The sequence below is a fragment of the Choloepus didactylus genome, chromosome 24 (assembly GCF_015220235.1).
Source record: "Choloepus didactylus isolate mChoDid1 chromosome 24, mChoDid1.pri, whole genome shotgun sequence".
Lineage (NCBI taxonomy): Eukaryota > Metazoa > Chordata > Mammalia > Pilosa > Megalonychidae > Choloepus > Choloepus didactylus.
The window spans coordinates 20,146,127-20,161,123 of NC_051330.1; the positions used below are offsets into that span (position 1 = coordinate 20,146,127).

Below are 14,997 nucleotides of genomic sequence, written 5' to 3' on the forward strand. Positions count from 1 at the left end.
GAAAGGAGACAAATCCAGAAGGAGAGGTATTCCACAAGACAACTCAACTTGCCCCTTTCACAAATAAGTGTCATGAAAAGAAAAATGGTGACTGTGATTTATCAAAAGAGCTAATAAATCAAATGGAATTTGTGGTCCCAGATTGGATTCTGGTTTAGGCATTTTGGGGATAGTTGGGGAAATCCAACTATGAACTGGGTAATAGATAAGATAAAAATTTATTGATGTGGAAAGATGGGGATTGTAAACAGAAAAATGAAGGCTACAAAACAGCATGTATACTGTGATTTTATTTTGGTACAAAATGCATATGTATAGAGGAAATCTAGAATGTATGCTAAGATATTAACAGAGGTAATAATTCAGCGGTTAAAAATTTGTTTTTTCTTTTTCATTTTGCCTATCTGAATTTTTTAACCTTCTACAATGCATTTTAGTGCTTCTGTAACAGTAAAAAATAAAAAAATCTTATTTGTTTTTTCTTAAAAAAACATACTGCAGAAAATAACACAACCCAAATGAGAATTTTTAAAATTCCAAAATCATAGTTGGAGATATAAATACACTCTAATTAGTATACACAGCAGCTTAATGGATCAACAGACTAACTTTTCCTAATTAGGACATCTAGATTACTGCTAACAGTGTACAGAATTCTTTACAAGTGCCTTTTCAGCATATATAAAATAGTTCATATACTGGGCCAATAGCCATACTCCAGCTATTAAAGACATGACTGTGTTTTCTAAGCACAGTTGAATAAAACTAGAAGTAAAAGAGAAGTAAGTAGCATTTCTGAGAACCATGAAAGAGATTCTGATTTCATAGTGCAATCTGGAGCCAATTATCTATTTGAAATTATACCTGGGTACTGTCTACATTTTATGCCAAGGGCTATATACACAGTGGTTTTCTCTAGTGCCATTGCTTCCCTACATTTTAAACTAAAACTTAACACAGTTGGGCTTGTTATAAAACAGAATGATTCCTGCCATCTCAGGAGCATACTTATCCTTGCCTGCACCTGAAACATGATTGAACCCTTACCAGAAATTCTGCTTTGCCTGTCCAGTGTAAGAAAAGACAGTATTAATGTGTGAGTCTTTGATGTTATTGTTGTCTTCTTTTCCTCTCCTCCTCCCTCCTGTATGAATCCCCCCCACTTCTCTCCTGCTGTAGTATTTTTAAAAAAATTGGAATAGAAAATAACAGTAAGGATCACACTCACCCAATGAGACCAACACATTGTTTATTATTCATTGAATTGAAAAAACTCATTCCAAGCAGTTTTAAGTAGAACTGATAATTGTTAATGAAAGTGCAGAGTGATTGGATGACATAACCTCATGGAACCGATGCCAGCAAAACAGGGAATTACAGAAGGGCTTTTCTTGCTGCCCAGACTTTCTATATGCGGTGTATTAATATAAATTATTAAAATAAATTTAATTGTTTTTTCTGTTTATCTTAAAAGTTGGATATTTTATTATATTATGGTTGTTTAATTACAACAAATATATTTGCCTATTATCTTCTTTTTAATAACATTTGTTCTACATATACAGGTGGTACCATCACAGGATATTATCTCTACTGAGGAATCAAATAATGAGGATGCTGACTTCTTCTCTCTATGCTGCTCTTATATACCACCTGATTCTTTCTGTTCTGACAGTGAAGAACCAGCTATTCCTTCTGATATAGAAACATATTTAACAGAACTGTTACCTAAAAGCTCTCAAGTACAATTTCCAAGTGATAAAATGTGGAAAGGTCTTACTATAATAACTGATACAGAGGAATCATGCTTTGAGTCCTATATTAGAAGACTGTACTGAAGAATTTAAACAATTAAAAGCTGTGAATATTGTCAATAAATCAGAATGCCCTTCTCAACCTTCTTACATATAGATAACCTGTAACCATCTGGTAATCCATGTAAAAACAAAAGAGGATTGAGCTGCAGCTGTTACTTCAATCATAGATAAGTCATAAGTAATGTAGCAAGGTTGAATACAGTTTTAATCAAATGTATGCTTAACAACATGATATAATGGCTAAACAAATTAGAGAATGAAATAAGAAAATGCTATTAAGTTAGAGATACATAATAACAGTCTCTTCTAATTTTAGATTTTACATAAGAAAAAATATGTTATTGCTCTTACAGAAACCAATGCTTAACTACTAGAAATATTAGCAGGAAAGTTTTGCAGACATTCTGGGCTTAGTCTCATAATTCTGTGGACACCCTCCTTTGATCATTATTCACTCATGGTTCAGGACGCTTTGTTTACCACTCATGGATCATGACACATCATTTACTGTTCATGGTTCAAGTATAAAAATATATTATTTGATTGAATGTATTCTAAATCAAAAGTTCTATAAGCATTTTAACTCAGACAAGGAGGAGCACTCTGATTTCATGTCCAGCTGTGTTCAAACCATGAAAGGCTGCTGCATTTCTATAATATGGCAGTATCATTTGATAACTGACTTTTAAAGATAGTTCTATTTGTGGAAGATGTTAAGAAAATCTTCCTAAGATCTCAACCTCCATGATGAAACCAGTTTTACTTGTTTACTGCAACTTATAAATATTGAAGTGACCATTTCTAACCACCCTAGTCATATGATGCTATCACTAAACTTTCAGTAAACAGGCTGGCATAAAACAGCAACAAGAAAATGAAAACTCCTCAAAGAACCATTTCAAATGGCCCTGAAATTACAACCATCACTGAGGAGAAAAATGAGAGAATTTATAGTCTTACAAGCAGGTCACTCTGCAAGTGACACCTGCCCTGCCTTCTGAAAGTTATCAGAATTTCTCTGTGTTATATATGGTAATATCAATCACAAGGAAAAGGGAACAAGGAAACCAGGATATGAAGTATGGAGGCATGATTAACGTTCCTTTAGAGAAGTTGGGAGTTGAAGGATAAACTGATTTGAAAACATCTATTTCAAATTTTCAACTCACCAAGAAAAATAGATAGCTGAAGCAAGTCTGGGAGAATACATATTGTTCACCAGGGTTTATTTAGAATTTAGCCTAGGGGCCTGTATGGATAGGGGCTTCAAAAACAGATTAAAATTTCACAAATAATAGAGATAGTTATGAAGAGGAACATTAACAAGGAATTGGCTGTGAATCAACAGCCATTAATTACTCAAAGATTGTCAAGTATGCATATACTTGTACATAGGCATAAAACAGTCTTTTTATGTCTCAGCTTATTCACATTCTGAAATATGTTCCACTTGCATGGTAAAACAATATTTTACACAACACAGAAAACTCTACATTTCATCTTATTCAACTTCACAATGTTAATAAGTAAATACTCTTTCATAAGTTGAAATATTACCATCAAGGAGTCATGATCTCTATTTTCTAGATCTGTGAAGATTCACTTTGGTGAAATTAATGAATGCAAAAATCAGTCAATAGATCAGTCCATCATTTTTTCAGGTACAGTCATCTCTCTTAGCTACTCTTTTAACTCCTAATAGAGTAATTCATATTGATAGCAACAAAATGATTACAGTTTAAAAAATCAAATAGTACAAATGAAAGCATAATGTAAAACAGAAATAACATGACTCTCCAGCAACTTCCCCCAAAGGATTGGATTTTAAGTATTTCTATATAATCTTGAGATCTTAATTTTGAAATGTTTTAATAATATTAAATTAATGGTATTATTGTAGATATTCTTGGAGATTTTTTCCCTCAGGATTTCAATCATGCCTTATATTGCCTCTAAGTTGGTTTTAGTTCAATGACACATTGAATGAACTGGTATTTTATAGTAAAATGGTGAAGATATGATATTCAAGAAAATGGTGAAGATATGATATTCAAGTTAAATCAATTTTAAGTAGTATGGAATCTTTCAGCAAAAACATTTCAACTGAAGTGTTAATAGAAGCCAGAAAGGTAAACTTTATATCTGAGTTCAATGGCAGTTTTATTTTTTAAATATGATATTGGATACATCTTAATTACTTCTCAGAACTATGACAGCTACTGTCATAACTTTCACCCCCAATGGAAATTTTCCCTCATTGTCCTTAACTGTGCTAATTCCACAGACTCCTCCAGGACAGAAAGAAATGGGCACAAAGCAATCAACATATGCCAGTTTAATAGGGAGCCATGAATAATAACTGCAGCAATAACTGAGGATGCCATGACTGACAAAGTCACTCTGCCTGCAATAGTCAAATGCCTCCTGTGTTTGGAGGTTTTCCATTCCTCACATCTACTAATAATCTTCCTGCCAACACAAACAGTAATTCCAGTGGCAGAAAAGGCAATGCCAGCCATGAGGAAAACCCCCACTGGACCACCGATAAATGTGCCCAATGGCCAAAGAATCTTCATCTTCCAGCTCCCCACCTTCTTGTCCCAAGAAGGTGCAGCAAGCAGGCCTGAGTTTATGCAAGCATGAGATCCCTTTCAGACAAAGCCAACAAAATCCACAGCCACATTCTGTAGAAGTCGTGTGATTACAATTTCTGTAATTCATCTTGGTAATGTCAGCATTGCATCCTGGTCAGTCTTGATACCATACAGTCCAGAATCTTGCCCTGACACCTGAAGGGTACATGGTCTTAAATGGTGAAATCTGCAGCCTCTCCTGATAGGCCTTATCACAGGTCAGTTTTGGATGCCATATCTGCTTCCAGTGGTTGCAGAACAGAGTCTGGATGCCATTCCTCTTTCAGGTCAACCTGGGACAGCTGAAACTGCTGCAGGCAATGACAGCAAACCTACAACCCGGCCAGCCTGATGGCATTGGGGTCAGAGTCCAGGTAGTGGGGCAGCAGGAACAAATTGTACTAGTGAGCTTGTGACCAGACTGTGAGCAGTGGGTGGGTGGAGCCACTGACTGCTCTCATGGTGCTGATGGGCAACAGCTTCTGCTGTTTTCTAGGTGCAGGTAGAGAAGGAGGCACTCCCAGTAGGAGTAGCAGCAGGCACCTGAGGGGATTCCAGGGCATGCCATGGCATCAATTACCACAGCCACCACACATGCTCCACATCCTGGGCCAAGGACCACCTTCTGTAGTCTCCATCTTAAACCCCAGGTGGCCACCACCAATGTTGCAGCTCTGGTGACTGGCTTGGCCATGTGTAGGGATGTGGAGCATGGAGACTTGGAGTACTTGGACCCTGTGGCTGGGAGCAGCCATGGGGCAATGGCGCCCAGAAATGCCCCAGATCCCACCTCCTCAGCCCCCTTAGCAAGTGCCCCAATGCCACTGCTACCTGAGCCACCCTCCTGGAGACATATGGTGGTAAGACATTTTTTTAAATAGTTTTATTCACACACCAAAAAAAAATCCATCCTAAGTGTACCATCAGAGGCCTCTTGGTATAATCACATAGTAATAATTCACACTACAGTTAATATGAGAACATTCTCATTTCTTCCATAGAAAAATTTCCCATACCCCTCATAGCCCCTATTATAGACATTTAGCTTTGATATTGTGCCTTTGTTACAATTAATGAAAGAATATTACAATGTTACTGTTAACTATAGATCTTAGTTTACATTAATCATATTTTTATTCCCTATAACACCCTATTATTAACACCTTGTAAAAGTGATGTATGTTTGTTCTGGTTCATGTAAGAACTTCCTTTACTTACAATTAACCACCATATTGTCCACTCTGGGCTTTGCTAAGTTATACAGTCCCAGTTTTTACCCTCTAGCTTTCCTTCTAGTGACATACACAACTCTGGCATTACTTTTTCAACCACACTCAGGCTCTGCTTTGGAATCAAGTCCTTTAGGAGTGCAGTGGAGAGAAAGCCCTGAAAATGCAGAGCAAGCCCTTAAAGCCCAGTAATGAAACCTGAAGAGGAAGCACCAGTACTTAAGCTTCTTTTACTTTGTATTGCTGTTATCTCATTATGCCTGTGAGGGTAACACATTTTCAATGCAGGGAATGACCCAATGCCTGATCAAAGTTGTGGGGATTTTCCATCAATACTCCAGGATTTAAAAACTTATTATTCTTTAATAGTTAATTTTCATTCCATTTTAAGTTACAACACCAATAATGACAGTGTAAATGGAAAATGTCTATATCTCCAGAAATGACTCCCAAGTTGTCTCTTTACTTATCTATGTTCTCTTCAATATTGCTGTGTGCATAACTGTTAGCAGTATATAAGATTTATGACACATCATCTTGGGTTGTACATTCTTTAGTTATCATATAGAGTTCTCTGATGTAACATAGTCATCAGAGTTGTGTGAAAAAATAGATGAGCAAAATAGAATTTTTAGTCACAGTTTTCACTTCATAAGTATTTGCAAGTACACTGAGAAAAACTTTGATATCCTTACCTACAAATCATTAAAAAATTCTGTGTTCATCAATCCCAGATCACTTCACAATCCTACATTTTTATTTATTTTTAATTAGTAGGTTATCAGGCAAAACTCTGCATTAATGGTTCAATTGTGTTGTAAAGAATTATTGTTAGAAGTTTTCCCAGTCTGATATTCCTGATATGAACTCCAGCTGAACAATTTTTCACTTTGATTTTAGTGTTGACATTTCCTCAGTATGAGAAATTTAACATTGATGAATAAATTCAAAGCCACCAAGGACTTCTCTTCATTCTATACATACAGAAAATGTTTTATAAAATGTGATACTTCACGTATATTCCACACATTGCTTCATAAATTTCTCACATTTATTCATTGAATAACTACCCCATCAATAATTATTTCTTTTTCTTCTACAATTTGCTCCTCCTAGTAAAGTCTTTTTCTATCCAGTTTTCTGGTTTAGGAGTTATTCTTTCCCTGGGCTATGCTTGTATTGACCAAGACTGCATCTCAACTGAAATCTATTATATGTAATAACAGACATAGGGTTCCTCCCAGGATAGTAAAATCATGTTATTTAAAAATAGATTGTAAATAAAAGCATTTACACATTGATTAAATTGACAGAGATTTACCCTCCTGTTTGAGTTCTTTAATTTTTTAAAGTTATAGCTGTGGCTGAAGACTGTTCTATATGCACAACATATTTAATGAGTTATCTGATATATAATAGCAGAATAAAGTCTAAAGGTTTCCCACATACATGACAGGCATACTTCCACATGAGTATTAGTTATCTCATATTTTGTGAAGGTAGTTCTATCTGTGAAGTCTTTCCTACATAAAAGGCAGACATATTATTTCTACCCAGTGTGAGTTCTCCCATGTTGCCTAAGGCTCCTACATTGACTGAAGGATTTCCCACATTGATGGCAGATATATGGTTTCTCTCCAGTGTGAGTTCTCACATGTTGTCTGTGGGTAGACCTATAAGTGAAGCCTTTCCCACATATATGGCATACATATGGTTTCTCCCCAGTGTGTGCACTCTCATGTTGCCTAAGGTTACCACGTTGAGTGAAGGATTTCCCACATAGATGGCAGACATGTGGTTTCTCTCCAGTGTGAGTCCTCTCATGTTGCTTGAGGTTGTAACATTGACTGAAGGATTTCCCACATAGATAGCAAATATATGGTTTCTCTCCAGTATGTGTTCTCTCATGTCTTCTGAGGGTAGAATTATCACTGAAGGCTTTCTCACATAGATGACAGACATATGGTTTCTCTCCAGTGTGTGTCCTCTCATGTTGTCTGAGGGTAGAATTATGAGTGAAGTCTTTCCCACATATATGGCAGACATATGGTTTCTCCCCAGTGCAACTTCTCTCATATTGTCTAAGGGCAGAAATGCTTATGAAGTCTTTTCCACATAGATGGTAGTCATATGACTTATGCCCAGTCTGAATTTGCTTATGTCTACTAAAGAATGACTGGTAATTGATAGGTTTTTGAAATTGCTCATTCAGATAGGGGTTCACTCCAATGTCAGTCAATGTGGAGTGGATGAAATCTTCTTCCAAATCATCCCTTTCAAAGAGATCCCCTCCAGTGTAAGAAATATGCTGCTACAAATGAAAGGAGAGACTATTAAAGTTGTGTCCACATTACTCATTAACTCAATTCTCTAGTCTAATAATTTGGTGATGCTCCAGTTAAAATTCATCATGTTATTTACATGCACATGGTTTGCTGTTTTCTTGTTTTCAGGGATTTTCTCTTTTGTAGCATCTCAACTGTACAGGTGTCTAATTAATTTTGAAAACATCAATATGTCTCAAAGAAGTCATATAAACAAGTCTATGCAACTGTACATTTATAAGACTAAAGGTTATGATTTTCAGCTCAGGTTAATTTTTTCCTTAATTGAAATGATCCAAAACATTTTTATGGAACAGTTTTTAGTCCCAACTTTAATTACAACTAGATGACTTTGGTAAACTCCTAAATTATTCAATCCCAGCTCTCCACTTGGTAGACCAGTGCTCACATTCATGATACACACCTTTGACTGGATGACGGACATATCCTTATTGCAGATATGGGGCATGGTTATCATTTCTTCATTTTCATGGTCATTTTCCATGCCTGAAATAATTTTTAAAACATTATAGAGTGGTATTGGCAGAATGAAATATTTGGAAACTTCCAATGTTCATGTGATTATGTTTCAAATATTGCCACTTAAATGGGAAAGAATCTAAAATTAAGGTTACTCATGACAGTAAGAACACTTTTTCCAGAAATTGAGGAAAAAATATTTTCAGCATGAAAGTAAGGAAAATATAAAGATGGGATATCGGGTAGTGAAGCAAAGGAAAACCCTCAAGAGGAGGACAAGGACAAAGGCCATTACGTGAAAGTTCAACTCATATAAGTACATAAATATCCCTTTCCTTAAGCCAAAGATAATCACAGATGGATTCTTAACTAGAGATTGATACATGTATGGAATAACTGCACACTTCAGGAGTTTCCCCACAAAGTCAGAGCCTACATTTCAGAAAATATCACTTAATTAAGGAAATCTTCATTTTATATTTCTAACAACCTGCTCATTCATTAACCAGCCCCCTCTGCATATTATAGCACAGGGTCCTAGAGCTCACCTGGACTCTTTCCTTGGAGAAATCCTAACCCTTGTCTCCACAGTTCCTCTCCATGCTCCAACTGGGAAACCACTTCTGATTTGCAGAGTTGATACCCTATTTATGAGAAGCAGAAGCATAGATTTTGAATTCTATGCTACCAGTTCATGATCAACTCCAGGGTATATGATTAGGAACAATAAGGTAATCTGTGAAGTGCCACACAAGGAAGTGTAATTTAAACATAGTATATTGATTGTCTTTTCTAACAAATGATGACTCCTGATCTTCAGTCAAAATCATTAAGTATATGTTGATGACCATACACAAATTCATAGGCTACTGGATACTCAGTTTTTATATACAAAGATAAATTATAACTCCACAATAGTTGAAGAGTAGTTTATAAAACAATCCATTAAAATATACGCCACCAAAACAATCTATGTTCTATGTGGAAAATGTATGTCTGTTATTTTTCTACTGTGTGCTGAAATTTTACCACAGACCCTTATGGATAATAATTATCTAGAGAATGCTTACTTTATCCATAGAAATAACAATCATTGAGTTCTCACACTGTTCTGAATGGTGGAGATTAAGCAGCAAGAAAGATAAATTTTTAGGCAGGAATTTCACTGTCACTTGTGTGAGAAATGAGATGTAAGGAAAAATAGAAAAGAAAGTTTCTCTCAGGTAAACATAACATTATGAAAGAATTACAGCAGGAAATCAGAGAGACATATGGGAAAGTTTTCTAGATATTTTAATACATTGAGGATAGATGAGATAGACAGATGGATGGATGGATGAATAGATTGAGGTAAACATGACAGAGAAAATGTTGAGAAACTCACCCACAGACACCAGATGATTGATACTCTCCAGCATAACATCTCTGAAAAGCTTTCTCTGGGTTGTATCCATTAAGTTCCATTCTTCTGTGGAAAAGTCTATAGCTATGTCATTGAAGGTCACTGATTCCTAAAACATCATAAGCAATTGAGTTCAGACAAGGCTATCCCTACCAATATGCCCAGTAGATTGGTTGAAATAAGAACACTGAAGAAGGGAACTTGAGTGTATAAAAAGATCAAACTGTGTTTGGGATTTCAGTTAGATCATTCTTATTGCTAACTTGGCCTGTATCTTTCAGATATAGATATACAGTCACAGAGACATACAAACTCTGAATACCTATAACATCACCATAAGGCAATATAAAATGACATTTGGTATGATATATGCTGCAAGTTTGCATACAAACTGATGACAATGATTTCCAGATGGTGATCATAAAGTTTGCCCTTGAAAATCTAAAACTAAATCTCCTTCATCAATTTCAAGTAAATCCAGACTCATTAGAGAAGTATTATTCATTTACTCATGACCTTCCACTTTTTAACATAACAATTATTTGATTATTCCCCTCCATCCTATCAAAATATTTTTGAGTTCTGCCTTAGCATCCATCTTTAGCCAAGCTGATTGCCTCAAAACTTACCTTTGCCTAATAAACATTTTTCTATCCCTGAAAACTAAACTTCTCAGCATTCAAACCTACTTCTTTGGTCACCATCCTTGTCACTGACATGCTTCACCCAGAGACATCAGTTGGTCTCAAATGCTACGGTTACCCTCTGCACAACCCTGGGACCCTGAGTACTCGTCCCCTTTCACAGGTATTTGCTTGAAACTAACCAATCACTGACTCCTGTGGAAAATCTACTAACATACACAACTATCCCACATTGCAAGCACAAACCCATTGATCCCTTTTGCTCTGCTTTTGGGCTGCCCACACAAACAGGACTGTTCACACTTGCCACTGATTCCACCTGGCACCCATGTCTCCCTAGAAGCCTGGAGTAATAAACTACTTCTTTCATGTTTTATTGTCTCATTCCCCTATTTTGTGATACATGACCTCTACTTGGAAACAAATTTAAAATCCAACTTAACCATTTGGAGGCACCTGCAATGACCTCAGTTTCCTTGTCTATGTAATGATTTAACAAAATGTAACAAGTTTTGAGAAATCCAATGAGGTGATGATTCTTATGTATCCAATACTTGTAAAGTACAAGTGATTAATCTATTATTCATGAAAATGATAGAAAGACTTGAGACAATATACATAATTTTGCAGAAGTGCACAGGCTTTATATAGAACTTCAGAAGAGTGGGTTCTTCCTCTTCCAAATCAACAAAACTCAGGTGTTTATTATGAGGGTAGGCTTTTCAGTACAAAAACCAGGCCCACCTGTGACAGCTATACTAAAGTACAGTCCTAGGCTGACTCTTCCTGTGGCAGGAGGCCTCCCATACTGATTATTCTCCTAGACCTCCAAACTAGTTTTCATTGTGTCTTTTGTATATTCATCTTGACTCTCTGTTCAAGGATAAATATACTCCTTATTGGTTCTAGTCTCTCTCTTACTAGTTCTGCAAGTATTTTCATTGGTGCTAAAATTTTAGTCTATATACAATACTCCTGTGTGCACAGCTTAAGGTAAGGAAACAATATTCCCTATTCATTGCTTAAACCTACCAAAGTTGTACAAATGTTGTTTACATGGGGGAAAATGGTTAACTAGGGAAAAAATGGTAATGAGAATTTCAAACATCTTTTCAAAATGTGAAAACATATTCTATCAAACTGTAAGATTACTATTGGATATAATTAATATATTACTTTTCAATGCCTTTTGTGGTCTCTTTCTTTTACTCTCCTGAACACAGCATAGCCCTGACTCCAGCACTCATAACACTGGACTGATTGAACTCACCTGATTTGCCTCCTTATTGAACTGTTAGGTTGTGTAGCTACTAATCCCTAGCCCTTATGTTCACCATAATCCTAAGCACATTACTGCCACTAACATAATGAGAGTGAATGACATCCTAACTGTGGCCATAGGCTGCATGAGGCAAATTTATCCTCTCACATTTTTTCTGTGAATACACAACCTTAAAAAAATCTGTAACAAATTAATGTAAATGGTAGAGAGAATATTATTTCTTACTCATTCCTTGGTCCACCATAGTTATACCAGAGTCTTGAGCACACTTAATTGGACTTCAAATATGTGACTACCTCATGAGTGTAGTTGAAATCTGCTATGCCAGTAGGAGAAATAGACATACTCTTGAAGAGGGTTTTATTTCAGTAGATGATAATTCCCTACTCACCAGTGTTTTCATTGTGAATAGTTCTGCCACCAATCATCTTGCAATGGTTTTTCACTCTCAGACCATCTGAGCAATAAGCATCCAATGCTAAGGATGGAGAAAGAAGCCATGACATGTCACATATACTCAAACCTTCACCAAGCTATAACACCCCCAGTCCAACCAACAGAAACATTTAGTGTACTCTAGGAGAAACAGGGAAAGACTCTCAACTCCTAAACACAAATATAAGGAGGCTATGACTCATGTTGTTAATAATGAAAATGTAAATACAGATATCTTACAGATAACAACATGTAAATCATCATGTTTCTTGTGTTAATTACCCCATGGTGCTCACAATTTTTTCAATCCCCTCTGTGATTCAAAAATAGGTATCTCTAATTCATACCACATGTGTATTCTGGTCTTCCCCTGAAGTTAAATATGGTGAAAATTCTAAGATTCAAGTATTCTTGTTTTATTCATTAGCATTGGTTCTCCAACATGTATCCCCACCCTCTGGACACTCCCTCCCTCCCTGTTCTATCCTGTCCCTGCCCTACTGTATGCAATTGCCCTAAATTAACTTGGTTCAACTCCTTTGGATTTCTGGAAAGATCACTCCCTCAACCCCCTCAACCCCAACTTTCAGATCTTTCCCTAATGGATTTGGATTTTTATCATGACAATTTAAAATTATTTCATGACTGGGTTAATCAATTCAAGAGCTAACTTCATTTGGAGGGGTCAGTGATGTCCATCCTCCAAACCAATATCTCGAAATCCTCTGTATAAGAAAGTAACAGAAGTACATGGTCATATGGTTTCTATCATGTTCTAAAATCCTCAGAAGACAAGAAGGCTCAGATAATATAGAATGAAGTGGTTTGTAAAGCTATCTTGTTGCTCCATCTGATAATTGGGTAAAGGGGTTGTTGTATACCTGTCCCATATTAATCACCTTTTATGGGGGCATGCATACAATTCTCTTTCTCTCACTGTATATGTGTGTGGGTATAAGTGAGTGTGTTTGTGTGTGTGTGTGTAAAAGCATTAATATTTATTACCAGTAAATTATTCCTAAACATGTAATTATTAAATATATTTCAGGGAGAAATGACAATTTGTCACAAACAATAGTAGGCTTCTCACCAACGTGTGTCTGAGACCTAGAAAAAAAAGAGAAAAAATAGTGTATTATGTGTGATTCTGCTTGGTGATTAACTGTATTTGCTTATTTAATCCTCACAATAATCTGTTTCTGTTTTTTACCAAGTTATCAAATGACATTAACAGTGTTCAGAAAATTTTTGTATTATGACAAAATTACATGGTTAGAGAATGACACAGCTAGAATTAGAATTCTTCTCTGCCTGTCTGCCAAGCTTAAATTCCCAGAGTGTTACACACCACCCATAGGTTTCTACCTGGAATATCCCTCTCACATAAAACATCAGAAATCACACCCTATGGCCACAAATTCCTCTCCTAGCTTTGCCACAAAATACTCCCCCCAACCAGATCATCCTTCTGCATGTGGACCTACAGTGCACTGACCCCTCATGACAAATATTATCCCCATCTCCCAGTTCTACTGCCAAGTTTATTTGAGTTTGTAATTTCAGCAGATACTTACCAAGACCAACATTATGTCCGTCTGATTATTTACCACTTCTACCAATCAAAACCATAATACTCAGTGACTCCAAATATCTGCAATTTTCCATGACTACATCTGGCATATTACTTGAGTAAGAAATTGATCCTGGTCTAAACACAGATTCACAATTCCTGGAGGTTTCAAATATACCCAGCAAGAGTACTATGTCTTGCTAAATAAATCTTTTCTGCATACCCCATAAATACTGCAAATGTTTTCAATACCTTTTGAATCTCATGCACTGTATCATTTCTCACATTTTCCACAGTTGAGATTACCTCCTCCTAAACAGATGGATTAAGTAATTTCCCAAATTGCATTAAAATACCATATCTTGAAAAGGTGGGAAATGGAGCCTCAGGAACAGGCTGTGAGGCTTCTTGCAGTACAGTGATGTCTCTTTTCCAGAAAACTCCACAAATATCCCACCCTCTGTAAAAGAATGTGTTGGAAAAGCCCATTCATGATTTTTACACTGAAAAGCCTGCAAGGGCTGGGAATGCACCTACAAAGACTGGTGGCCCAGAACTTCCCCATGAGGGATGGGGCACACTTGTGACCTATCACAACCTTCCTTCAGCAGAAGCACTAGAAGGGCACAGCTTGGAAGAGGGACCCACTCAGAAATCCCAGGGACCATACACCAATACCAAGGACTTGTGGGTCAGCAGCAGAGACAATCTGTGGTGAGATTGAAATGAAGGTTTAGACTCTTGCAAAAGCCTTAAATCTCCAGGAGTATCTGGGAGATTGATTATTAAATCTGTCTTCCATCCCTAACTGCTCAGACAGATGCCCCACATTCAGGGAGGACAGCACCAACAACATGCCCAAAATTGTTGCACCAAGTAGACCCCACAAGTATCAGACACCCACACTACACAAAGACAAAGTTGGAGAGAACTGACCTTATGGAAAAAGGTGACATGCAGACATCATCTGTGGGTTAGTTAAAGTGTACATCACCAAGCTGTAGATCTGATAAATCAGAGATCAGACTTTGAATAATTCTACATATCCTAAAAGAACCCTATCAAGTAAAGCAAATGCCAAGAGACCCAAGACAGAAAATTTTAAAGCATATGAAAAAACCAGATGATATGGTAACCCAAACACATACATGCAAATCAAAAGATCAGAGAAGACACAGTAC

The 14,997-nt window shown here is 36.5% G+C and overlaps 1 protein-coding gene and 1 long non-coding RNA gene across 3 annotated transcripts in view; one reads left to right on the forward strand and one right to left on the reverse strand.

Annotated features, from left to right (window-relative positions):
- Positions 1–1,896, forward strand: part of LOC119520116 — a 127,743-nt gene extending 125,847 nt beyond the window's left edge. Inside the window, exon 3 of the long non-coding RNA XR_005214132.1 lies at positions 1,566–1,896. This is a non-coding gene — a long non-coding RNA (uncharacterized LOC119520116). The remainder of the gene's footprint in view (positions 1–1,565) is intronic.
- Positions 1,897–5,124: 3,228 nt separating this feature from the next.
- Positions 5,125–14,106, reverse strand: LOC119520115 (zinc finger protein 596-like). Of its 2 annotated transcripts, none has more exons than XM_037817870.1 (6): positions 14,069–14,106; positions 12,203–12,289; positions 9,868–9,994; positions 9,032–9,127; positions 8,428–8,510; positions 5,125–7,990 (listed from the first exon to the last, which is right to left on the reverse strand). In XM_037817870.1, exons 2-6 carry the CDS (start codon positions 12,212–12,214, stop codon positions 7,229–7,231), a joined length of 1,080 nt encoding a protein of 359 aa, XP_037673798.1. In that variant the 5' UTR covers positions 12,215–12,289; positions 14,069–14,106; the 3' UTR covers positions 5,125–7,228. The 2 variants fall into 2 exon arrangements, with proteins under 2 accessions (XP_037673798.1, XP_037673797.1); XM_037817869.1 differs by lacking the exon at positions 14,069–14,106 and adding an exon at positions 13,337–13,355.
- Between the last annotated feature and the right edge of the window lie 891 nt (positions 14,107–14,997).